Consider the following 26,973-nt stretch of genomic DNA (forward strand, 5'->3'; position numbering starts at 1 on the left):
AGGAGCCCCTATCCCACAGGAGGAGCCCCTATCCCACGGGAGTAGCCCCTATCCCACGGGAGGAGCCCCTATCCCACGGGAGGAGCCCCTATCCCACGGGAGGAGCCCCTATCCCACCGGAGGAGCCCCTATCCCACGGGAGGAGCCCCTATCCCACCGGAGGAGCCCCTATCCCACCGGAGGAGCCCCTATCCCACGGGAGGAGCCCGTATCCCACGGGAGGAGCCCCTATCCCACGGGAGGAGCCCCTATCCCACGGGAGGAGTCCCTATCCCACGGGAGGAGCCCGTATCCCACGGGAGGAGCCCCTATCCCACGGGAGGAGCCCGTATCCCACGGGAGGAGCCCGTATCCCACGGGAGGAGTCCCTATCCCACGGGAGGAGTCCGTATCCCACGGGAGGAGCCCGTATCCCACGGGAGGAGCCCGTATCCCACGGGAGGAGCCCGTATCCCACGGGAGGAGCCCCTATCCCACGGGAGGAGCCCGTATCCCACGGGAGGAGTCCCTATCCCACGGGAGGAGCCCGTATCCCACGGGAGGAGTCCGTATCCCACGGGAGGAGTCCCTATCCCACGGGAGGAGCCCGTACCCCACGGGAGGAGCCCGTACCCCACGGGAGGAGTCCCTATCCCACGGGAGGAGTCCCTATCCCACGGGAGGAGTCCCTATCCCACGGGAGGAGCCCGTATCCCACGGGAGGAGCCCGTATCCCACGGGAGGAGCCCCTATCCCACGGGAGGAGCCCCTATCCCACGGGAGGAGCCCGTATCCCACGGGAGGAGTCCCTATCCCACGGGAGGAGCCCGTATCCCACGGGAGGAGTCCCTATCCCACGGGAGGAGTCCTTATCCCACGGGAGGAGCCCCTATCCCACGGGAGGAGTCCCTATCCCACGGGAGGAGCCCCTATCCCACGGGAGGAGTCCCTATCCCACGGGAGGAGTCCCTATCCCACAGGAGTCCCTATCCCACAGGAGGAGTCCCTATCCCACAGGAGGAGTCCCTATCCCACGGGAGGAGTCCCTATCCCACAGGAGTCCCTATCCCACAGGAGGAGTCCCTATCCCACAGGAGGAGCCCCTATCCCACAGGAGGAGCCCCTATCCCACAGGAGGAGTCCATATCCCACAGGAGGAGCCCCTATCCCACAGGAGGAGCCCGTATCCCACAGGAGGAGCCCGTATCCCACAGGAGTCCATATCCCACAGGAGTCCATATCCCACAGGAGTCCCTATCCCACAGGAGGAGCCCGTATCCCACAGGAGTCCCTATCCCACAGGAGGAGTCCCTATCCCACAGGAGGAGTCCCTAGCCCACAGGAGGAGCCCCTATCCCACAGGAGGAGCCCCTATCCCACAGGAGGAGTCCATATCCCACAGGAGGAGCCCCTATCCCACAGGAGGAGCCCGTATCCCACAGGAGTCCCTATCCCACAGGAGTCCATATCCCACAGGAGTCCATATCCCACAGGAGTCCCTATCCCACAGAAGGAGTCCATATCCCACAGGAGTCCATATCCCACAGGAGTCCCTATCCCACAGGAGGAGTCCCTATCCCACAGGAGGAGTCCATATCCCACAGAAGGAGTCCCTATCCCACAGGAGGAGCCCCTATCCCACAGGAGGAGCCCCTATCCCACAGGAGTCCCTATCCCACAGGAGGAGTCCATATCCCACAGGAGGAGCCCCTATCCCACAGGAGGAGTCCCTATCCCACGGGAGGAGTCCCTATCGCACAGGAGGAGTCCCTATCCCGGGTGGCCGGGGACACAAGAGTGATGAGTGGGAATGCCCACACTGGGGTGAGGTGGGTCGGGGTGGCCGGGGACAAAAGGTTGTGAAGGGGACAGAGTGATCAGTGGGAATGCCCACACTGGGGGTCGGGGTGGTCGGGGACACAGGAGAGGATGTGAGTCAGATCCGAAAGTGAAAGTCCTGCTGGCTCAGCCGCATGCTGGACCTCACGGTAAGCAAGTGCTGCCACAGGAGTCTTTATGTACAAGAGTGACAATATCAGAGTTTTCTTGCAGGATGACCATCTCCGCAGTGCCTGGTGGAGCAAATGAGGTGACAGTTGAAGGTGGTGGGGACTCTGTGAACAGCAAATGCAGGAAAGGGAAGCCAAGAAACACTTCATTTAAAGCTTGAAATAGGAGTTGCCAGAGGCGTTAGCCCAGGTCCCTCAGCAGGAAACAGGACTTGGGGTGTCTAACCCCAACCCTGTGCCCCAGGGTTATGGGGTCTATGAGCTCTGCAAGGGTTCCCCAAAATACATAAGAACTGGAGCAAAGATTCTTTTCTCCAAAATATGAAAGTAAAAAATCCGATTGATATTTGAATGCTTACAAACAAAATTTCCCATCTATGAGCACAATGCATATGAGCACAGTGCACCTCAACCCTCACATACTTCCTATCAATTCTACTTCGTGTGGGCTACTGAGGCAGTTTCACACGTTTGGTGGGATTTGCATGGAGCCTCCAGATGTCGGAGGTCTTGAAGCCTGAGACGCAGAGAGAGAAAAAGGAGAAAGGGAGTGAGAGAGAAGCAGTGAGTGACCACAGAGGAGCGCTGAGACTTCCTCCTCCTAATACCCCACTTTTTCCAACTCGAGTGTCAAGGACTTTGCGTGCACTGGGGCCTGGGAAAGCCACAGTTCAGTGGTCCTACTGTGGTTTTTAGGGCCACAAAGAACCTTTCACTTTGCCCTCAAACCAAATTGGTACCCTCCTATTGCTGAAGACAGCTTCCTTTGTTTTCCATTTCAGCAGAAACAAGTGAGGTAGCAGAGAAGCACTGAGGACCCCAAAAAGCCCCCTAGGGTTCGGATCTCGCCCAAGAGAGGCATCATGACTGCAGGTTTGAGCACGGGGGTGGGAAATGGAGGCCTCCACTCATCCTTAACACACAGGGACCTGTGTGGCTGGCGTTCATTGTGCTAAGCGTCTTAGAAAAATAGCTATTAAATATATAAACTGTTAAATGCGTACGAATCCCTTGTACCTAATGGCAAAGATGAGACACTCACATGGCATGCATTCAGACCGAAGGGGCTGCTCCTGAGTGCTCTGATCACAAAACACAGGGGCCGGGGGCCTGCACATCAGAGGCTAACGAAATGTTTGGGTATGCCTAGGAGGTCAAGAATAACTAAGCTCGTGAGTAGCCTAAGAAATGCTGAATAATTTTCTAAGAAAAATGATGGCCGATACAACATTCATAATATCTGGCACATAGAGGGTACTCAAATATTTGTTGCATATTTGAATGAATAGCAGAGCATTTGCATTTTTGTGTAATTTTTATCATCGTATAATCAAAATCCAAAATTCATAGCAACATCCACCAGGCAAAGAGCTCAATGGGCTTCCTCAAGCCCCCTCTCCACACCTGCTCCCGTTAGCCCCCAGCATCGAGTGGTTTGTGGCCAGCACCCTCTCCCTCTCCTGGTGATGACCAGAAGACAGAAAAAGATGCAGGAAGGGGCTTCTCAGCATGCTCCTGTCCACCCACAAATAGGCCAAAGGGCCCCTCCTCACCCCCGGACCCCATGCCCCTCACGCCTTCAAGGTGGCGCTGGGGGAACTGCACTGGGGGAGCTCCGCTCAGAGACACTGAGACCCCTTCGCAGTGGAGTTACGCTCACTCACTTCTGCAGCTGCCGAGGGGATGCCCCTCTCAGGAGCCATGGGTCAGGGTGCCCTTCCCTTCACTTTCCTCTTTTGTCACCGACCTTCACAGATCATGCTCCTTTAACACAACCAACAGTCTTATGAAACAAAGCTTCTGAGAAATCACAGTACGATTCCACAGATCTGGCCCGAAGACCTGGAAAGAACCTGAAGAATCGTGCTTTGAAGGTCCAAGAAGGGAAAGGAGAAGAATGCCACCCAGGAACTCAGGGGAACAGGTGCACTTGGATAAAAAGCCACACACCGCGCTGCACCGCAGGGAATGCAGAAAGGACAGGCACACTCAGGTCCATGACCTCACTGCCCAGGATGAGCACGAGAAAGAGGCAGCTCAGGACGGAGACATGGGAAGGGTGGGAGATGCCGGCAGGCAGAGAAGTGAGAGCCAAGTCCCGTCCTGGGGAGCAGACACACGTCGGGTGGCAGGGGCTGAAGGAGGGCTTGGAAAAGAGGCTGTAGAGGTGCCAGGCCCAGAGTGAGTAGCAAGGGCCATGGGAGCCAAGCGGTGCTTGGGGCTGGGGCCCAGGAACAGAGCTGGGGGTGCCCGGCCCAGCCTCCCACTCCTCGCTGTTCCCCAGGTGCAGGGCAGGGTGGAGGTGGACCTGAGTCTGGGAGCTGAAGGAAGTGGGAAGGGGCTGAGGCTCCTGGAGAGGAAGAAAGTGTCCTCTGAGAGACGCTGGCACACATCCTCCGGAAAGTCCCAGGCTGGCTCGGGCCGGCTGCTCGGTGACACAGGCTCCTGGGTCCTGGGACCAGCCCTGACCACTGCTGGCACCGCAAAGCTGGTCACCCGACGGCTGCCCTGTGGAGAGGACCAGGCAGACAAAATGGAAACCACCATCCAGCAGGTGGTCCGGCCACAGCCCCAGTCACCGAGACTCCTGAAGACGGTCAAGGCCAGGAGCCCAGGCCAGCCCCCACCTTCCACCTCCCTGCAGCTGGTTGTGGCCACAAGATAAGTCCACCAATGAGCATCAACAGTGGTGTTTGTAGGACTTCGGGTGGCTTTTTAAAAGTAGGCTGTGTGTATCATACAAACCAGGAAGTCCTACAAAGAGAGGGGGTAACAGGCACAGACCAGCAGCACCAGGATGTGCAGACACCACAGAGCACCCTTTAGCTCTTCCTCCTCCCTCCATCCCCCCCTCACCTTACATGTTATTATCAAAGCATTTACATAATGCCCCTCAACCCAGCAGTCACTCTGAAATGAGATTCTCAGCAGTGAGAGGTCCTGGGAGTGGAAGCCCTGGAGTCAAAGCAGGAAAGGAAATGGAGCTTGGATCCCTAAGGGACCTGCATTCCTGCCTTGGGGCTGCTTGGGCTGGGATCTGGGCCTACCACATAGGAGCTGCTCAAGAGCTAGCCATTCAACTCCCGCCTACCCTCATAGTTTCTGAAATGGGGGGGGCCACGTGCCCATCGTGAGGAGCAGGTGCCAGCTCCCTTTATGGAGAGACTGGATGTCTGCTGGGCTGGAGCTGCTCATGTAGGTGTTGACAGAACACTGCCCAGACCAAGGCTCTGAGGAGGACAGAAGTGGGAGAAAACTGAGGCAGAAGCTAGCGAGGGGGCAGTGATGGGGAGGGGGCTGGTGCTGTGCCATAACCTTCACTGGCCCTGGTGGGCAGGCTCAGAGCTCGCCGGGCACCCCTCACACCCAGGGGGTCCACCTGGAGCATCGGGCAGGTTTGGAACGGAGGCCTCCACATCGGGCATGTTTGGAACGGTGACCTCCACATCGGGCGTGTTTGGAACGGAGGCCTCCACTCAGCGAACATTGCAAAGCACCTAGCCACGCACACGCTCTGGTGTGGGGATGGTGAGATCATCTGGGTGCATAAAGTGGTGATGGCCACACAGACGTTAGCTGTAACGTTCACCAACAACTCATCTCCAAAGGAGCCAGGGAACAAGGCCTGCCTGGGGCCGTCAGGGGAGGTGCTCAGTAGGCAGGGGCGGGAGGGGCAGAAGCGGTGCCTGAGCTGGACCTGGAGGGACTGGTGAGAAGTGGAAGAGTGGAGGGAAGAAGCGGCTGTGGAGGCTGCGGAGGCTGCGGAGGCTGTGGAGGCTGGGCCTGGGTCTGGGGAGGCTGCGGAGGCTGGGCCTGGGTCTGGGGAGGCTGTGGAGGCTGGGCCTGGGTCTGGGTCTGGGGAGGCTGCGGAGGCTGGGCCTGGGTCTGGGAGGCTGCGGAGGCTGGGCCTGGGTCTGGGGAGGCTGGGCCTGGGTCTGGGGAGGCTGCGGAGGCTGGGCCTGGGTCTGGGGAGGCTGGGCCTGGGTCTGGGGAGGCTGCGGAGGCTGGGCCTGGGTCTGGGGAGGCTGGGCCTGGGTCTGGGGAGGCTGCGGAGGCTGGGCCTGGGTCTGGGGAGGCTGGGCCTGGGTCTGGGGAGGCTGCGGAGGCTGGGCCTGGGTCTGGGGAGGCTGGGCCTGGGTCTGGGGAGGCTGCGGAGGCTGGGCCTGGGTCTGGGGAGGCTGCGGAGGCTGGGCCTGGGTCTGGGGAGGCTGGGCCTGGGTCTGGGGAGGCTGGGCCTGGGTCTGGGGAGGCTGCGGAGGCTGGGCCTGGGTCTGGGGAGGCTGCGGAGGCTGGGCCTGGGTCTGGGGAGGCTTGTCGGGACCAGGGGAGGGCGACACCCAGTCGGTAAGGAGGGGCATTGGCTGCATGCTGGCCCCCGTGCTGAGATTGTCTGGTTGAAGGGGAAGCCCAGCTCAGTGGCCTTGGCCAGAGCAATGTGGCTTCGAGGACAACCACAGGTGGCTTCCTGGATCAGCACCTGCCTGCCCCGGCCCAGCCTGGGAGAAGGACTCAGGTGTTCTTCTTGAAGAGGGTCTAGCTCTAGGGACAACTGGGAGGAGGGGGCTGGCACAGGTACCAATCACTCTGCCCCCTGCACCCAGATTTTTATAGAAATGGAAGCAAGTTACAAATCAGCATGGGGTGGGCTTTGCAGGAAATATAGTTACAGTGGAGGGGGCAGTCAGGGGTGCAAGGAGAGGAGGCTTCTGGGGACCTCAGCCAGGCTCATGAGACCCTCCATGGTAGACTGTGGGAAAACTTATCAGGGCAGGAGGAGAAAAGGGGCCCCTTTTCAATGGTGAGTATTTTTCAGCCTGCAAGAGGCAAGCAGCCTTTTTCCAATCGTTTTGCTTAGAGGCCCAAATTCTTTGTCACCCAAGCCAAAGCAGCCTGCCTGTCTTTCTGAACCCCTCACAGGGTAGCCCTGGGTGTCCTGTGAGCAGCACCGGGTTCACACAGTTCACCCGCACCCCAGATGCCGGAGCCTGATCCTATAGCCATGTGCAGTTCCCATGCCCTCTCCCCTCCGTGCAGCTGACTGGGGCAGCCGGCAGGTTCTCAAGCCTCCCACTTGAGCAAGGCGGCACCGTGCTGCTCTGCACCCGCCGTCTGACTCGCCTCAGCCCCAGATCCCTGAGAAGTGTGGTTCTGCCAAGAGGCAGCAGGCTGGATTGAAGGACCTTTTTGGATTCCTTCCCTCACAAATCCCCACCAGTGTACTCATGGGAGCCCATGAATGGTTAGAAAACAAAGCTGTAAGAGAGAGAGGTTCCCACATAAAACAAGAGTGTTAAAGTGTGAAACAGGAGGTTCGGCCCTCACCCCTCCTCTCTCTGGGAGAGGTAGGGGGTTTCCCCGCCCACGCCCTGAGAGACCATCAACACCGTGCAGGCCAGTCTGTGCTTCACAGGGCTGGCTCCTGCCTTCCTCCTTTGTGAACTCAGGGATTCATGGAGCTGAGCCGTCAACACCTGGCTGAGAAGCAGAGCCTCTCCACCTTCCTCCCCCGCTGCTCACAAATGGCCCTGAGGAGTGTCGGAGATCAAAGGGGCCGGCGCCCTGGCCTTCTGCTGCTCAGCCCCATAACTGCCCTCAGAGGATGGGAATTCACACCTGCTGGTGGTGCAGGGGGCCCGAGGTGTGGAGGACTGTGTTGGCTGCGGCATCATCTGCAAAGGTGAGTGAGCTTGAGCTTTCAAAAGGTGGCCCCAAGCCACCATAGGGGTAACAAGACAAAAGGTGTCTCCCTTCCTACATTACAGAAGGCGTTTGTGGAATTCACATCCCACTGGGTCCTTTTTTCACAGTTCCTTGGCTTGAGGCCTCTGATCCTGCTTTCCACAAGCTGACTGGGTGTCACCAAGGCCCCAGAAGGGCCCGGAGCTCCCCCTTCTCTCACCCACTCCCCCATTACGTGCTCCCAGCACAGCTCTGCAGCCAGAGGGTGAGGCTGCAAGCGAGATTCTGAGGCTGACTGATAGGCCTTCACCAGGAGGAGCCATCTTGAAGGAGAAAGAGGGAGACGGGGGCGCTGTTGTGAATGGGTGGGTACGTCAAGATGTGAGAAACTGAAGCTAGTAGCTGCAGTGGATCCACAGGGATTTCTATAGGCAGCCGAGTTTCCTGAACTGGACGCTGTTGTGAATGGGTGGGTACGTCAAGATGTGAGAAACTGAAGCTAGTAGCTGGAGTGGATCCACAGGGATTTCTATAGGCAGCCGAGTTTCCTGAACTGGACGCTGTTGTGAATGGGTGGGTACGTCAAGATGTGAGAAACTGAAGCCAGTAGCTGCAGTGGATCCACAGGGATTTCTATAGGCAGCCGAGTTTCCTGAACTGGACGCTGTTGTGAATGGGTGGGTACGTCAAGATGTGAGAAACTGAAGCTAGTAGCTGCAGTGCATCCACAGGGATTTCTATAGGCAGCCGAGTTTCCTGAACTGGACGCTGTTGTGAATGGGTGGGTACGTCAAGATGTGAGAAACTGAAGCCGGTAGCTGGAGTGGATCCACAGGGATTTCTATAGGCAGCCGAGTTTCCTGAACTGGACGCTGTTGTGAATGGGTGGGTACGTCAAGATGTGAGAAACTGAAGCTAGTAGCTGGAGTGGATCCACAGGGATTTCTATAGGCAGCCGAGTTTCCTGAACTGGACGCTGTTGTGAATGGGTGGGTACGTCAAGATGTGAGAAACTGAAGCTAGTAGCTGGAGTGGATCCACAGGGATTTCTATAGGCAGCCGAGTTTCCTGAACTGGACGCTGTTGTGAATGGGTGGGTACGTCAAGATGTGAGAAACTGAAGCCAGTAGCTGCAGTGGATCCACAGGGATTTCTATAGGCAGCCGAGTTTCCTGAACTGGACGCTGTTGTGAATGGGTGGGTACGTCAAGATGTGAGAAACTGAAGCTAGTAGCTGGAGTGGATCCACAGGGATTTCTATAGGCAGCCGAGTTTCCTGAACTGGACGCTGTTGTGAATGGGTGGGTATGTCAAGATGTGAGAAACTGAAGCTAGTAGCTGGAGTGGATCCACAGGGATTTCTATAGGCAGCCGAGTTTCCTGAACTGGACGCTGTTGTGAATGGGTGGGTACGTCAAGATGTGAGAAACTGAAGCCAGTAGCTGGAGTGGATCCACAGGGATTTCTATAGGCAGCCGAGTTTCCTGAACTGGACGCTGTTGTGAATGGGTGGGTACGTCAAGATGTGAGAAACTGAAGTCAGTAGCTGCAGTGGATCCACAGGGATTTCTATAGGCAGCCGAGTTTCCTGAACTGGACGCTGTTGTGAATGGGTGGGTACGTCAAGATGTGAGAAACTGAAGTCAGTAGCTGCAGTGGATCCACAGGGATTTCTATAGGCAGCCGAGTTTCCTGAACTGGACGCTGTTGTGAATGGGTGGGTACGTCAAGATGTGAGAAACTGAAGCTAGTAGCTGCAGTGGATCCACAGGGATTTCTATAGGCAGCCGAGTTTCCTGAACTGGACGCTGTTGTGAATGGGTGGGTACGTCAAGATGTGAGAAACTGAAGCTAGTAGCTGGAGTGGATCCACAGGGATTTCTATAGGCAGCCGAGTTTCCTGAACTGGACGCTGTTGTGAATGGGTGGGTACGTCAAGATGTGAGAAACTGAAGCCAGTAGCTGCAGTGGATCCACAGGGATTTCTATAGGCAGCCGAGTTTCCTGAACTGGACGCTGTTGTGAATGGGTGGGTACGTCAAGATGTGAGAAACTGAAGTCAGTAGCTGCAGTGGATCCACAGGGATTTCTATAGGCAGCCGAGTTTCCTGAACTGGACGCTGTTGTGAATGGGTGGGTACGTCAAGATGTGAGAAACTGAAGCTAGTAGCTGGAGTGGATCCACAGGGATTTCTATAGGCAGCCGAGTTTCCTGAACTGGACGCTGTTGTGAATGGGTGGGTACGTCAAGATGTGAGAAACTGAAGCTAGTAGCTGGAGTGGATCCACAGGGATTTCTATAGGCAGCCGAGTTTCCTGAACTGGACGCTGTTGTGAATGGGTGGGTACGTCAAGATGTGAGAAACTGAAGCTAGTAGCTGGAGTGGATCCACAGGGATTTCTATAGGCAGCCGAGTTTCCTGAACTTTTCCCGTGAAACTGACTTTGCTTTAACGAGAGCAACTGCACTGGCCATTCCCACAGGTATCTCTAGCCCCTCGTCTACGTGAAATGAGTGCATTCACTCAGATAAATCTCTAAAATGGTGGCTGGAGGCTGTTATTAGGAGGCTCATAAAGATTTTATGCTTGTTATAATATTGCCTGTGACTTAGCCACTGTTGTAGAACAATATTTTGCCTGAAACTCTTCAAATGATGTTTTGGTAGCTGTTTCTGCTCATTTTGGTTAATGTTTTTGCAGCAATAAGTCTGAGCAGCTGGATCTTTTGTTCCTCACACAGCATATTCCAGGTGGGCTGCCTGAATCCTGCATCCTAAACCCTATAAAATACCATTTCAGGAACAACTGGATTTTTGTCTACAAGAAATTATCCCTATAATAGCTTGTATATGCCGTGAAGTAATGAGATGGTTGTTAATAGAAAAATATTTCCTAGAATAGACCATTTTTATTCAAACATCTGCCAACATGAAAACTATGTACACAGCATTGCAAGGGAGTCATAGCTTTCCTAACAGTTTTCCTACAGCCTGACTGACACCCACACCATTTACAGCCTGACTGATACACCATTTACAGCCTGACTGACTGATACCCACAACATTTACAGCCTGACTGATACCCACACCATTTACAGGCTGACTGACACCCACACCATTTACAGCCTGACTGACTGACACCCACACCATTTACAGCCTGACTGACTGATACCCACACCATTTACAGGCTGACTGACTGACACCCACACCATTTATAGCCAGACTGATACCCACACCATTTACAGCCTGACTGACACCCACACCATTTACAGCCTGACTGACTGACACGCACACCATTTACAGCCTGACTGACTGATACCCACACCATTTACAGCCTGACTGACTGATACCCACACCATTTACAGCCTGACTGACACCCACACCATTTACAGCCTGACTGACTGATACCCACACCATTTACAGCCTGACTGACACCCACACCCTTTACAGCCTGACTGACTGACATCCACACCCTTTACAGCCTGACTGACTGATACCCACACCATTTACAGCCTAACTGATTGACACCCACACCCTTTACAGCCTGACTGACTGACATCCACACCCTTTACAGCCTGACTGATACCCACATCATTTACAGGCTGACTGACACCCACACCATTTACAGCCTGACTGACACCCACACCATTTACAGCCTGACTGACACCCACACCATTTACAGCCTGACTGACTGATACCCACACCATTTACAGCCTGACTGACTGATACCCACACCATTTACAGCCTGACTGACACCCACACCATTTACAGCCTGACTGACTGATACCCACACCATTTACAGCCTGACTGACTGACACCCACACCATTTACAGCCTGACTGACTGACACCCACACCATTTACAGCCTGACTGACTGATACCCACACCATTTACAGGCTGACTGACTGACACCCACACCATTTACAGCCTGACTGACTGACACCCACACCCTTTACAGCCTGACTGACTGATACCCACATCATTTACAGGCTGACTGACTGACACCCACACCATTTACAGCCTGACTGACTGACACCCACACCATTTACAGCCTGACTGACACCCACACCATTTACAGCCTGACTGACTGATACCCACACCATTTACAGCCTGACTGACACCCACACCATTTACAGCCTGACTGACTGACACCCACACCATTTACAGCCTGACTGACTGACACCCACACCCTTTACAGCCTGCCTGACTGATACCCACATCATTTACAGGCTGGCTGACTGACTGACACCCACACCATTTACAGCCTGACTGAATGACACCCACACCATTTACAGCCAGACTGACACCCACACCATTTACAGCCTGACTGACACCCACACCATTTACAGTCTGACTGACACCCACACCCTTTACAGCCTGACACCCACACCATTTACAGCCTGACTGACACCCACACCATTTACAGCCTGACTGACACCCACACCATTTACAGCCTGACTGACTGATACCCACACCATTTACAGCCTGACTGACACCCACACCATTTACAGCCTGACTGACACCCACACCATTTACAGCCTGACTGACTGACACCCACACCATTTACAGCCTGACTGACTGACACCCACACCATTTACAGCCTGACTGACTGACACCCACACCATTTACAGCCTGACTGACTGACACCCACACCATTTACAGGCTGACTGACTGACACCCACACCATTTACAGGCTGACTGACACCCACACCATTTACAGCCTGACTGACTGACACCCACACCATTTACAGGCTGACACCCACACCATTTACAGCCTGACTGACTGACACCCACACCATTTACAGCCTGACTGACTGACACCCACACCATTTACAGCCTGACTGACTGACACCCACACCATTTACAGGCTGACTGACTGACACCCACACCATTTACAGCCTGACTGACTGACACCCACACCATTTACAGCCTGACTGACTGACACCCACACCATTTACAGCCTGACTGACTGACACCCACACCATTTACAGCCTGACTGACTGACACCCGCACCATTTACAGGCTGACTGACTGACACCCACACCATTTACCCCTTCGTGTTGGCACATCGAAGAGCAGCATCTTAGTGGTCTGAGTCACAGTGACAAAACTTTCAAGTAGGTCCACCTTTTAGCTGTAGATGGAGCAGGTGCCCCCTCTAGAAGAATCTGCCTACATCCCATGCCAGAGCTGGGCCTTGCTCCACAGACAGCGAGGAGGAGAAAGTGCAGCCAGTTTCCAAAACAGGCATAATTTAGATGTGCCCAGGCTCTGATCCAGATGCACCCTGTGCTGAGACTGCAGAAGCTGCTGTCATCGACCCCTCAGCACCCTACTGTGAGCTTTGCTCCATAACCACTCCTGTGACAAACAAACGAATTAAATAGCGTGAAGGATGGCCACCCTGGACTCTGTCCACAGAGGTGCCGGCTGAGAGTGTGCTCTGACCGTGGCACACCAGTCCCTCCGGGCACTAAAATGAGACCCTGTTCATTTCGTGTCTCCCACCAAGCAGCTGTCAGGCGACAGTGGCTTTTGGTCCCCATGTCCTGTGAGACAGTTTCAAACAGGTGGTCTATACAGGTTTTAAAAATTCCCTATCCCATTACTGGTTCCCAGAGCTATCCAATTCCCCCTCCTTCTTCTGGGGAGAATGTTGTTATGAACAGAAACCCTGAATCAGAGGTTGCTTCTTCTTTCCTTTCTTCCACATTATTCCTCAGCCTCCTCAGAAGACCCACGACCAAACACAGGAGGAGTCTTCCCTTTGGGGCCGAGTTGCTTCAGAAAGGCTCAGAGTGGCTGACAAGCTTCTCTGGGTACAGATGGGTGCACAACCATCTCAGCAAATGCCAATGCTTTTCAGCAAATAAAGCCCAAGGGGTGACTGGCGATGGCTTTGGGGCTGCAGTATGTCTATGCTGGATGACTGTTTGGGGGACGCAGCCCTTCCCTCTATTCAAAGTGCTATGTAGCTTATATTTATTTAAATGAGTTAAAACGTATCTTCTTTGGGGACATTTTAACATAGACAAGACCATCAGACTCGGAGGAGAACCTGCAGACCATCTGGTCCAGTGTTCTAGCCAGGGGGCCACGGAATCTCCCGCGTGCTCTGAGACCACTGACGTGCTATGGCCTCAGGGGGCCCACGGAATCTCCCGCGTGCTCTGAGACCACTGACGTGCTATGGCCTCAGGGGGCCCACGGAATCTCCCGCGTGCTCTGAGACCACTGATGTGCTATGGCCTCAGGGGGCCCACGGAATCTCCCGCGTGCTCTGAGACCACTGACGTGCTATGGCCTCAGGCATGGTTCTAGCTCGGTCAGCCTGGGGGCTCTGGTAATGTACACTCTAAAAAGGCATCAGGATTGATTCTAATCTGTGGCCATGTTGAGAACTGTTGTATAGATAAAAAAGCAGAAGCCAAGGTATTTGTTTAAACATGTTTTGTGACATATTTGGGGGATGTAACCCTTGGAAAATGGCAGTCACCCTGGGATTCCTGGACTGGTAGCTGTGGGAACTCCCACGTGCCAAAAGTGCAGCCCCAGACTCTCCAGGTAAAATCAAGGTTCTGCTGACTGTTCCCCAGGTAACACGCAATGCACTTTGTTTCCTGACTGACTGTGGGTGTTAGTTCACTGCAATATAACAAGCACATATTAAGAATGTTTATGCCAGGCCCTCTGGGAAATACCATATTTATGTGCAGGTATGTACAAATCCTCGTGCCTGCGTTCAGGAAGGAGAGGGGAGAGGGGTCTCCCCAGGCAGGCAGCCAGAGGACAATGCGGCACAGGACGGTGCACCAGCTTCTGTGCTCTAAGCAGGGGATTCTCTCTCTCTCTGCACTGGAAGATAAGATAAACGCATTGCTTTTAAAATGAGTCACCCTCACGTCCTCTTCATGCCTCCATGGTGTAAGCACTTCTAACCAGCTGTGCTTTTCTCAAGCCAAGAACTGAGACGCAGTTTCAGGACCAGACTCTGCACTGGGGCCCAGAATGTCAGCTCCCACAGCCACTTAAGGAAACAGAAGTGTGTGCAACAATTTTACTCTGAAGGTAAATGAAATTCGTGACAAGCAGGGGCACATGGAAAGTTCTATGAGGATTAGTTCAATCCCACTGGAGAATCCAGAAAGATTTCATGGATGAGGGAGGATTTGTACTGGATTTTGTTTGAGAAAAAAGGCTGCCTAGCCAAGTTACGTAGAAGGTACTCGGTAAATGCTAAATGGAATATCAATAAACAAGTAAGTACTGAACCAGATCGTGGCTTTGATGTGTAAGCTCGAGATAGAGTCAACAGTACATGTGCATGAGTGTGCATGCCCGTGTGCACGTGTAAATGAGAGCATGATCTGAACACATGTGTGCTGGAGGGTGTGCACGTATGCGTGCATGTGTGTGTGCAGATGAGTGTGCCCGTGTACAAATATGTGTGCATTCCTGTGTGTGTGCATGTTCTTCTGCACAGGTGACCTGCCCTCCCTCCTTTGTTGCTGCCCATAGTTCCAGGGAGTTTCTGCCTCAACCCCTCTCTCAGTATGGTAAGCGGAACCCTGCCTTCTTCTTGGTAACCCACTATGCCAGATTTAACTGTTTTATGATTAAATATCCTCCATGCAACATTAGGAAAGTCAGGAGTCCTAAATAAGCCACATGGTTTGGCACTTTAACATCTGTGATCTCATATGCGCTTCACAGTAACCCTATGCAATGGAGATCAGTCAATTAACAATTGAGTTCAGCTGCCTGTCACTGAAAAGCTAAGGAACTGGATGAAACCAGATGTCAGGGTTTGCGTCATCTCACAGAACGTGAAGTCCAAAGGAAGGCATTTTGGAGCTGGTCACCAGGGAGCCAGCTGGGGTCCACCTTGTTTAGGGTCTAGATGGGTGGTGTGCTGGCACAACGTAGTGAAAAATAGTGCTGCTTTCATTTTACAGATGAAAAACTGAGGCTTCCAGAGGCCAAGTTATTTTGCCCCAAATCACACAGTGAAGAAGAGGTGGGTCTGGAATTCGAAGCCAGACTCTACACTCAAATCTGTTTGACCCAAAGTCTGTGCACTTTCACAGACCATAAGTAGACAAGCGTGTGTACTCACGTGGAGGAGGTGGGCTCAGAAGAATCGATAGCCACGGAGACCATGTTCATGCGTGGGCCAGGAGGAATTTGGAGAGGCTGGAGCCTTAGACTCATTTTTAGTCTCGCTGTTTGACTGGAAGAAGCTGTCCTATTCCTAATCTCTGCAAGCAGACTGTTCTGGTGTCCCCAAGATCACTCCCTTTGTTGTTTCAAGACAGGCAAGGGCTGGGTCTAGGGGTCCTGGAAGGTAGGGCTTTTCCAGTCTCCTGAGGTGTCACCAGCTACTATCTGCTGAGGCTGCTCAGATATTTTCATTCTAATCCTTGATAGCAGGCATAGCTCTGCCGTTTATAACCATCCCATCCACCTGACATAGGTTCTTGCCGGGGGCATTTGAGTTGGTGCCTCTTGGTCTGATCCAACAGCCCACTGCGATGCCCTGGCCAAGTGGCAGCTCTGAAATAGTCCCATTGATAGGAAGGGTCCAGGACCGTCTGTGATGCTGTGAAAAGCATAGTCTTTCTCCTCGTTTCCCAGCATTCCTGGAAATATATGAAATACAGGGCACTTTATCTTGCCACAAAGTTATTTTAAGAAGGAAAATCAATTTTATTTTATTTTATTTTGTTTTTTGAGATGGAGTCTTGCACTGTCACCCAGGCTGGAGTGCAGTGGCGTGATCTTGGCTCACCGCAACCTCCGCCTCCTGGGTTCAAGTGATTCTCCTGCCTCAGCCTCCTGAGTAGCTGAGATTACAGGTACCAACGACCACGCCTAGCTAATTGTTTTGTATTTTTAGTAGAGATGGGGTTTCTCTATGTTGGCCAGGCTGGTCTCGTACTCCTAACCTCGTGATCCACCCACCTTGGCCTCCCAAAGTCCTAGGATTACAGGCTTGAGCCATCACACCCGGCCAAAATCAATTTTAAAAATCCTACAAAACACACACTGTAAATGCTGAGATGTATGTGTATGTAGACCCTGAAGGTTGCACTGTGACCACATCTGCAAAGCTGCTCACCCCACCTGCCTGCCTCACCTACTTCCTGCAGGGCTGTGCCTGCTCCTCAATTCACATGTCCAGTTTTTCTGGGACTCTATTGAATGCCCTAATTCCCATCCTTTCCTAGAGCCCTGTCTTTCTAAGCTATATGCTCCTTCTTTTTCAGGCCTTGGAGAAGGATTAACAGATGTCACTGAAGTCACATCCCTCCTTCCCTCACTGACAGTTCCCTCGGTCGCTGACACTCAGTGCTGGGTGTCTCCTCCCACTGCCAGGAGGTACAAGCTGCCTGCAGGCTTCCACCAGAGGCGGCTGCTGACAGACAGATGCTCACACTGCCAAGGACAGAGATGCTGCTCCTCTGCCAGCTGCCCCATCTTGTCTCTCTGCCTGCCCAGGCTCTGGTGCTCACAGTTGAACTTGACAGGTTCTTTTCCAGGCTCCTCATAAGACTTTTTCCATCCAATATTCAGGCCCCTTTTCCTCCAGGAGCAACCACAGGACCCGGCCACGAGCTCAGCTCTGTTTCTGCACCTGGCAGAATGCCTGACATACAGCAGTTGCTTGGGAAACAAAGTTTAGCTGGTGAGTGAACAAAAAGGTGCTGCAAGGCAGTGACCCTCCTGGATCTCTACACAGCTGCCTGAAACAAAACCCTGCATGCACCCTGCAAGAGAATTCTGAAAACCTGGAGCCTGCCACACACACAGAGAAATAAAACTCCTCTGCTTATGCCCCTAAGAGAATTCTTAAAACTAGGAAGCACCCCCATTTTGAAATAAAATTCTGCTTCACTCCCTAAGAGAATTCTTATAACTGGGAACCTAGGAACTCCCTCCTAGGTGGGATCCTAGTATAGCATGTGGCTGAATTCTACACTATAAATGTGCTGAATGTGGCCGAATTCTACACTGTAAATGTGCTGAGTGTGACTGAATTCTACACTGTAAATGTGCTGAGTGTGGCCGAATTCTACACTGTAAATGTGCTGAGTGTGGCCAAATTCTACACTGTAAACGTGCTGTGTGTGGCCGAATTCTACACTGTAAATGTGCTGAGTGTGGCTGAATTCTACACTGTAAATGTGCTGAGTGTGGCTGAATTCTACACTGTAAATGTGCTGAGTGTGGCTGAATTCTATACTGTAAATGTGCTGAATGTGGCTGAATTCTACACTGTAAATGTGCTGAGTGTGACTGAATTCTACACTGTAAATGTGCTGAGTGTGGCTGAATTCTACACTGTAAATGTGCTGAGTGTGGCTGAATTCTATACTGTAAATGTGCTGAATGTGGCTGAATTCTACACTGTAAATGTGCTGAGTGTGACTGAATTCTACACTGTAAATGTGCTGAATGTGGCTGATTTCTACAGTGTAAATGTGCTGAATGTGGCTGGATTCCACACTGTAAATGTGCTGAATGTGTCTGAATTTTATCCTTTGAAATGGTTAATGTTATGTTTCTTGAATTTCACCTCAATAAAAAATTCATTAAAAAAAATACGTTGTGACCGTAAGCCACTAACTTTGTGTTTTTAAATTTTTGCCGTGGATCCCTTTTTGGTGATCTGGTGAAGCCCACAGACCTCTTCTCAGAATAATGTCCTTAAATGCAGAAAGTAAAATACACAAGATCAAAAAGGAAAACACGTGCACCAAAATACACCCATCAAATGAGCTTAATCATGGTACAGTCACACACGGGCCTCTTTAACACATTGTGGTGGTGTGATAGATACCGGTTTTCGTACAAGGCTCCTGGCTCATAACTCCCATGCCTCTTGTTACAGTCTTTTGTTATAACCTTGGCTGTGTTAGGTCTCAGGGGCAGCCTCTGACCTCTTGCCCCCTTTCAGATTAGAGTTCTGTCCCAAGGGAGGATTCTAATCTTCCCTGCCTTTCTGGTTGTGGGTCTAAGACCCTCCCATGAAGCAAGACCCCCTATAGCCTGTGGGAAGGCATGCTGATGTCTTGAAGCTTCCATAAAAACCCTAGAGGACTGGGATCCGGGAGCTTCCAGAGAGCTGAACATTTGGAGGTTCCTGGAGGGTGACACCCAGGAAGGACATAGAAGCTCTGTGTCCCTTCCCTATACCTTGACCTACCTTAGAAGCTCTGTGTCCCTTCCCTGTACCTTGATCTACCTTAGAAGCTCTGTGTCCCTTCCCTGTACCTTGACCTACCTTAGAGGCTCTGTGTCCCTTCCCTACACCTTGACCTACCTTAGAAGCTCTGTGTCCCTTCCCTACACCTTGACCTATCTTAGAAGCTCTGTGCCCCTTCCCTATACCTTGACCTACCTTAGAAGCTCTGTGTCCCTTCCCTGTACCTTGACCTACCTTAGAAGCTCTGTGTCCCTTCCCTATACCTTGATCTACCTTAGAAGCTCTGTGTCCCTTCCCTGTACCTTGACCTACCTTAGAAGCTCTGTGTCCCTTCCCTGTACCTTGATCTACCTTAGAAGCTCTGTGTCCCTTCCCTGTACCTTGATCTACCTTAGAAGCTCTGTGTCCCTTCCCTATACGTTGACCTACCTTAGAAGCTCTGTGTCCCTTCCTACACCTTGACCTACCTTAGAAGCTCTGTGTCCCTTCCTACACCTTGACCTACCTTAGAAGCTCTGTGTTCCTTCCTACACCTTGATCTACCTTAGAAGCTCTGTGTCCCTTCCCTACACCTTGACCTACCTTAGAAGCTCTGTGTCCCTTCCCTGTACCTTGACCTACCTTAGAAGCTCTGTGTCCCTTCCCTGTACCTTGACCTACCTTAGAAGCTCTGTGTCCTTTCCCCTATATCTTGACCTACCTGTCTCTTCATCTGTATCCTTTGCAATAGCAATATCCTTTACAATAAATCAGTTAATGTGTTTCTCTGAGTTCTATGAGCTCCTCCAGCAAATTAATCGAACCCAAAGAGGGAGCCATGGGAAGCCCAACTTGAAGGCAGCCTGTTGGAAGTTCCAGAAGCCTGGGCCTGTGACTGGTGCAGGGGGCCGGCAGTCTTGGGGACTGAGCCCTCAACCTGTGATATCTGATGCTAACTCTGGGAAGATGGTGTCAGAACACCAGAGCACACTCAGCTGGCGTCAGCTGCTAGGTGTGTGGGGAAAACCCCACACATCTGGCCACAGAAGGCTTCTGTGCTGATGACTGCTGTGGTGTGAGAGCAGAGGAGAAACATGGTTTGAGGAGAGTTTTTCCCACACACACACATTAACAAGGTCTAGTTTGTTAATCCTAGTAACAATATGTAAGTCCAGTAACTATTGCAACTTTGAAGCAATGCTAAGCAGAAACGATGTTTCAAGTTATCTGCAACAATTATAATGTGATAGAAACTATCTCTGATTTCTCTTGGTGACAAAGTCACAGACACTTTAAGACCGCTACCATTTATTGCTTGCATGTATAATGGAAGGAAATGCTAACTTTCACTTAGAGGTTAGTGGGAAAAAATGTAATTTTTTCATTCAAGTTCATGAACACACTAAATTAAGAATCTGACCCTATTCTAAACATAAGAAATTTATTCTGAATTGCACGATCATTACATCAGTACTAACTTGTTAGTAATATATACTTGAACAAAAGAGCATACGTATGCCATACAATTTGACAAATAAATAACATTCCAAGTAAATTTATGTTAAAATGTATGTCTTGATGAGATGGACGAGGTTGGGAGTTTTTTCCAATGAGTTTTTCTGTGAGTGGCTAATACCTATTACTGGAATGATAGAGAGTCCAGCATCAATTATTTTCCTGGTGTTTATTTGTAGGGGTATAAGCATGGAGGAAACTTTGTCCACATACAGAGTTTCATTGAGCAACAGGACTCAATTGTTTGAACTCCTCCAGAGTTATATGTCAAAAATCACATGGTAGGCCGGGCACGGTGGCTCATGCCTGTAATCCCAGCACATTGGGAGGCCAAGGTGGGCAGATTGCTTAAGCCCAGGAGTTCAAGAATAGCCTGGACAACATGGCAAAACTCCATTTCTACAAAAAATACAAAAATTAGCTAGGTGTGGTGGTGAGCACCTGTAGTCCCAGCTACTCAGGAGGCTGAGGTGGGAAGACTGCCCAAGCCCAGGAAGCAGAAGTTGCAGTGAGCTGAGATTGCACCACTGGAATCCAGCCTGGATGATAGAACGAGGCTCTATCGCAACAACAACAACAACAAAATCATATGGACATGGTAGTATCTCATCAAGATTTATGTGTAATGCTCTATCAGTTGACAATTCAATTTGAATCTCCTCCAATTCTGATAAGAGAATTGGAAGCCAACTTTCTTGGGAAAAGTTTGTTTTTAGTTATTAAATACCACAAGACTTAGCAAATGTCCCTTTATTCTACCTGTTCCTCTTTCGCTTTACGACGCTGAGTGTCCCTGTGGTCTTGTGGTGTGCGACGCAGAGCTCAGGCCTCTGTTCTGTTGGCACAGACTGTAGAAGAGGCAGCACGGGCTTGGAGCCGGCACTCACGGGGGCTGGTTCCTGATCCCTGGATTTCTTTCTTGGTTTTTTTTTTTATTGTTACAATTTTGGATTTTATTGTGATCAAGATAACAACTCATTGGGCAGTTTTTAATATACAGTACTCGCATTTACATTTTAAAAGTGTAAAATTTCTGACTTCCGTATTAAGGATGAGTTTTAACAGGGCTAGTGCAGAGGCAAGCAGGTCAGTCAGAAGGTTATGGCAGTAATTCAGGCAGATGAGGAGGACTGACAAATGCTAATGGAGGAGGTAATGAGCACTGGTTAGGTCATAGTTGTTCTTCAAGTTCTCTGACTGTTAGCTTTCAGAGTTAGGGTTAATTAATCTATTTGTTTATTTATTTTGGTGAGGCAGGAGAGTTTCAAAAATTTAGGCTTTAATTTCTCTTGAAAAATTAGAAACTTTGGAAACGAGTTCTGTGTCTAACTGACCTCATGGAAACAATTCAATATAGCTGACTCCATTATGTGAATTCTGACTGCAGCAAAAGCATCAGCTCTCTCTTACCAGGCCGGGTCTGTGGGGGTGCTACTGGGTCATTTCAGGAAGTTCAGCCTAGATCCTGCTCCTTCATCCATTTCGATGATGCTGGATTCTCCTAATCCCCGTATGACATTCCTGGCTGCTTAAACTAGCTGTAGTAGATGTACATATCTGCAAATAAACCCTGATCAATTTTAAAAAATGTCTATAGCCTGGGCTAGATGACAAGACCCCATCTCTTAAAAACAAAAGATTCCTATATATGCCTTGAACTGGGCCCTGACTGTGTCTTTCCAGTGGCGAGTCTTACACCAAGACTATGAATATGGACTCTGTCATCAGGTGCTATTGATTAACAAATCATTCTCTCTGGGCCTCTTTTTCTTACCTATAAAATGATAGGTGGTAGACTGAGTTATTGTTCAGTGAACACTCACTCCGAATCTCCCCTCCATAGGAGGGTCACGTGTCCACTCCTCACACAGGATTGCTTGGGCCAGTGGGGCCTGGGCAGGAGGGAAAGTGAGCCGTGTCTGCACCCAGCTGAAGGACAGCAGCATTTCTGCTCCCAGCAGCCCCACTCCCACCCCATGAGAAGAACCTGCCCGGGCTCCAGGCTCCAGATGAGACACATGGAATAGCCCAGGATTCTGCCATAAGACCCTGAGTGAGAAATGATGCATGTATATCACCAAGCACTGGGGTGATTTGGGCATTATCGTCGCAAAAGCTGGCAAAACCTCCAAGCGTAATTTTGAGAATAAAATGAGAAAATGCACAGGATATGCTGACCTGTGTTCTACCTACCAGAGTAAGCATCAAACATTGTTTCTGAAAAGTTTCTACTGATTTCTGAAAGCTGACTGTTGGTAATTCCTTTTCTTCCAGGTTCTTCTTTCATCTTCTTTCATCCTTTATCAATCACAAAATTGTGGCTGAGGTATCCGGTTACAGCAGCTGTGTGGAACTCTGAGTGTTTCCCCTCATCTCACTCTTCCTCTGCCCTGACGATCCAGCACCCCACACAACACCTGGCAAAGAGGCAAACAAATGGCTTGGGCAGCTCTTCCGGACACCAAAAGGAGGTGAGAGTCCAGGACCCAAGGGGAGCCCCAGTGGACCCTCTTCAGGCTTCATCTCCTGGTCCCACATGTAGTGTTCTGTTGGCAGTTGAGGCAGAATTGGGCACTCCCAGGAAGGTGCATGATTTCAACAGAATTCTCAGAAAACTAATGATACAGAGTCATCTAAACATCAGTTGCATGAACAGGGGTCAGAGGACCATTCCACAATCAAGGATGAAAAGAGCAGCAAGGGCCTAGCCACACTCACAAAATGAGCAAAACTTGTCAGGGTGTTCCTACCACCCAGATCATCACAGATAAGACTGTTTCTCCATCAGGATGAACAGAAATGAGACCCTTACCCCACCAGGAGGAACAGGGGTGAGGCTCTTCACAGCGTCAGGATGAACAGGGGTGAGGCCCTTCACGGCATCGGGAGGAACGGGGGTGAGGCCCTTCACGGCGTCGGGAGGAACGGGGGTGAGGCCCTTCACGGCGTCGGGAGGAACGGGGGTGAGGCCCTTCACGGCGTCGGGAGGAACGGGGGTGAGGCCCTTCACGGCGTCGGGAGGACTGGAGCTGTACAGACTTCCCCAGCAGTTCTCAGAGCCTTCCCATCATCACTTAGCTGGTGCTGCCAGGGCCATCCACTAATCATGGACCCATCAAGGTCTAAACTGACACAGTCTTAGGCCCCTCAGGTGCCTCCTCCTCAGCTTGAGACATAAAAACCAAGTCTGGGTGGTCCAGGCCTCCCAGGAGCATCCTGACCTGCCTGTCACTGCCGCAGGCTCTCTGTGGCTGGTTGCTCTCCACCCATGAGGCTTTCCTCCTTTGTCTAATTTTATGCCTTTTGGATCACTGAACTATTCATAGTCTTACAGTAAAAATCTCTCTAAATTATCCTGAGTAATTTTATGTACTCACAAACCAAAGAATAGATTTGAGCACTCTCCCAATTATTCGCCCATCCTTAGGCCATGGAACATGGTGGGTTTGGGGAGGTGCTGGTTTCTTCATGCTTTCTATGTGCGATATCTTCCAGTTAATCCACTCTGCCTCCACACTGCTCTTCTGGGCCTGCCTCTTCACTTGGGTGGGATTTTATGGCATGCCATGGCAAACCTGAGGACAGAATTCAGCCTTGTCTTGTCCTGACAGCTCAGGGGCTGCGCAGGTCCTTGTTGGCTTCCTGCAGGCCCCGCCTCTGGTGGCCGTCTGACCTGGGCCGACACTGGGGACCTTGATAATGTCGGTGCAAAACTGTCTAGAGTCACTTCCAACGCAGATCTGGAATCTTCCTTCAACAGCCCTTTCCTACTTTCCTCAGTGGGGAGAGCGAGCAGCCCCTAAAATTAGACCAGTCTCTTTTTGGGAATTTGGAAGATTAGAGAAGAAACTGGGGAAACTAAACCTTCGACTGGATTTGAGAACCAGAGGGTCATATTTTTCACCATATCCTTTTAAGGTTGAGGAAAAGAGCTTGCGTATCACAGGCCTCCTCCTGTGAAGGCCCTGGGCTCGGATGGGTAAGCTAATACCTGGGACTGTGTGTGTCCCAGGTGAACGTAGTTATCATATACCCTGGAGCCATGGAAAACAGTCCTGTCCCCCACTACCTCCCTGCGAGAAAGAAGAAATCCAACAATAAAACCAATGAGAGTATTTGCAGCTGGATCAACAGCTTGTTTCCTAGTGAAAAAGTCTCAAGGCAACGCAGCAGAAAGAACTGGAGGGAAGAGGGCCCTAGCCTTGAGTCAGAGAGAGAGGAGGACAGGGAGAAACAACTGAAATGTTAGATACTGACGGTTTCCCCAAAGCCTCCTAGAGGGCAGCAGTGACAGAAACTGCATTCCAGCTGAAGGGGATCCCAGAACAGGACGGTCAGCCAGGCCCCTGCTCTTTCTGGCAGAGTCTCTGCATAGGGACATTGGGCTCACAGAATGGGCTCCTAACCTGAGACAACCCCACCAGGCCCTTCTGGCTCTAAGCAATCACCTTCACTGACTTCTGCTTCAAAACCATTCATGCTCTGAAATTGAAAAGAGAGCCACTTATTCTGGAAGACCTCCAGAACAACTTGGAAAAGGTTCAGAGCCCAGGGCCTCTGAGTACCTTGGTGGCTAGCACTGACTTGCCAGGACTTGGTTCACCCACTTCTAAAACGGCAGGAACACAGTGGCAGGGAGCCACACAGACTCAGTTTCCCTGCTGCATACCAAGCATGGATCTCCTCCCACCCCAGCAGCTACAAGCATCTGGCTGTTGAATAATGGAATGGCTTAACTTAGTTACACCCCAAATATCTGAATGCTCCCCTAACAGGATATCGTATGAACTTCGATCCAGCAAAGGTTCCTCCTATAGCCAGAGCCCAGGAATCAAAGGAGAGACGTGAAAGTGGTCTCTCTTGCTGCAGTGTCTGATAACCCATGTGAGGACCTTTGCTGTGTGTCCCCTTAACTTTAGGCTGATTTAGAGGTTTTGGTTCTCAAAAGAAGACAGAATTGTTCTGATGAATTGAAGTTGAAACTGCCACCTGGTCATTTCACGCTCCTCATGCTACTGAATCAACAGACAAAGAAAGGGGTTACTGTGTGCCCTGGGATAATTGATCCCAGTTACCCAGGGGAAATTGGTTTGCTGCTAGGGAAGGAGAGAAGAGAGACTATGTCTGGAATTCAGGGATATTTCCAGATCCAAGTAAAGATGAATGGAAAATTAAGCAATGTACCAAAGGTACAATCACAAAGGATTCAGACCCTTCAGAAATGAAGGCTTGGATTACCTCACAATGTAAAAAAACTCCATCAAGCTGAGGCAACAGATAAGGGCAAATGGAATCCAGGGGGGAAAAGAAGTAGGAAAAGGAAATTATTATGCAAAAAAAATGAATCTAGGCACAGACCTTATACCTTTCTCAAAATTAACTCAAAATAGATTATAGACCTAAACATAAAACAAAGGCTGGATGCGGTGGCTCATACCTGTAATCCTAGCACTTTGGGAGGCCAAGGCGGGGGGATTGCCTAAACTCAGGAGTTCGAGACCAGCCTGGGCAATACGGTGAAACCTCATCTCTATTAAAATACAAAAATAAAAAAAAAAACAAATTAGCTGGGAGTGGTGGCGGGCGCCTGTACTCCCAGCTACTAGGAAGGCTGAGGTAGGAGAATCGCTTGAAACCGGAAGGCGGAGGTTGCAGTGAGCCAAGGTCGCACAACTGCACTCCAGCCTGGTCGACAGAGCGAGACTCTGTCTAAAAAAAAAAAAAAAAAAAAACTTCTAGAAGATAATGTAGGGGAAAATACTGAGACCTTAGGCTTGGCAATGAGTTTGTAAATACACCATAATAATGATGCATGAAGTGAAATGTTGGTAAGTTGGACTTTACTAAAATTAGAAGCTTCTGTTTTGTGAAAGACATTGTCAAGAGAATGAAAAGACAGGCAATGGACCAGGAGAAAATATTTGCAAAACACATTATGGCAAAGGGCTTGTATATAATGTACACAAAGAACTCCTCAAACTCAACAATTAAAAAGTAACCTTGTTAAAAATGGGGAAAATATCTGAACAGACCCTTCACTAAAGAAGATACACAGATGGCAAGTAAGTATATAAAAGATGTACCCAGAGTTTGAGGCTTCAGTGAGCCATGATTACACCACTGCATTGACGCCTGGGTGACTGAGACCCTCTCTCCAAAAAACAAACGAACAAAAGCCCAAAACAAATAAAAGACGGTCAATAACATACGTTATCAGGGACGTGCAAATTAAACCAATGAAATACCAGTTCATACCTATTAGAATGGCCACAATCTTTTAAAGTGACGTCAAACACTGGTGAGGATGTGTAGAAAGAGGAGCCCTCATTCATTGCTGGTGGGAATGCAAAACGGTGCAGCCACTTGGAAAGATAGTCTGTTTCTTACAAAACTAAGTGTTGTCTTCACATACAATCTGGCAATCATGCACCTAGGTATTTACTCAAATGAGTTGAAAAATATGTCCACAAAAAAAACTGCATACAAATGTTTAGCAGCTTTATTCATAATTACCAAAAACTGCCCTTCAGTAGGCTAGTGGGTTAACAAACTGTGGTATATCCAGACAATAAAATATTATTCAGCCATAAGAAGAAATGAGCTATG

General features: G+C 50.7%; 1 protein-coding gene and 1 long non-coding RNA gene across 6 annotated transcripts in view; one reads left to right on the forward strand and one right to left on the reverse strand.

The window, feature by feature from the left end:
• Positions 1-3,284: 3,284 nt before the first annotated feature.
• The window catches only part of LOC104007095 (uncharacterized), a 34,763-nt gene continuing 11,074 nt past the window's right edge, over positions 3,285-26,973 (reverse strand). Inside the window, exons 1-3 of one of the 3 annotated variants that reach the window (XR_010157820.1) lie at positions 19,574-19,809; positions 15,784-16,306; positions 3,285-4,496 (exon numbers count right to left, since the gene is read on the reverse strand). This is a non-coding gene — a long non-coding RNA (uncharacterized LOC104007095). Of the gene's footprint in view, positions 4,497-14,711; positions 16,307-19,573; positions 19,810-26,973 lie in introns of those variants that run through there. The other 2 variants (XR_010157819.1, XR_010157818.1) reach the window with 2 other exon arrangements.
• LOC134810225 (uncharacterized) lies at positions 7,265-18,289 on the forward strand. 3 transcript variants are annotated; one of them, XR_010157817.1, is made up of 5 exons: positions 7,293-7,665; positions 14,626-14,735; positions 15,151-15,223; positions 16,401-16,522; positions 16,934-18,283. XR_010157817.1 is itself a non-coding variant. In XM_063812698.1 (3 exons), the coding sequence occupies exons 1-3, from the start codon at positions 7,439-7,441 to the stop codon at positions 17,215-17,217; spliced, it is 621 nt and encodes a 206-aa protein (XP_063668768.1). In that variant the 5' UTR covers positions 7,265-7,438; the 3' UTR covers positions 17,218-18,289. The 3 variants fall into 3 exon arrangements, 1 of the variants encoding a protein (XP_063668768.1); XR_010157816.1 differs by lacking the exon at positions 16,401-16,522 and having other exon boundaries at positions 7,357-7,665; positions 16,934-18,282; XM_063812698.1 differs by lacking the exons at positions 15,151-15,223; positions 16,401-16,522 and having other exon boundaries at positions 7,265-7,665; positions 16,934-18,289.

The sequence above is a fragment of the Pan troglodytes genome, chromosome 5 (genome assembly GCF_028858775.2).
Source record: "Pan troglodytes isolate AG18354 chromosome 5, NHGRI_mPanTro3-v2.0_pri, whole genome shotgun sequence".
NCBI classification, from domain to species: domain Eukaryota; kingdom Metazoa; phylum Chordata; class Mammalia; order Primates; family Hominidae; genus Pan; species Pan troglodytes.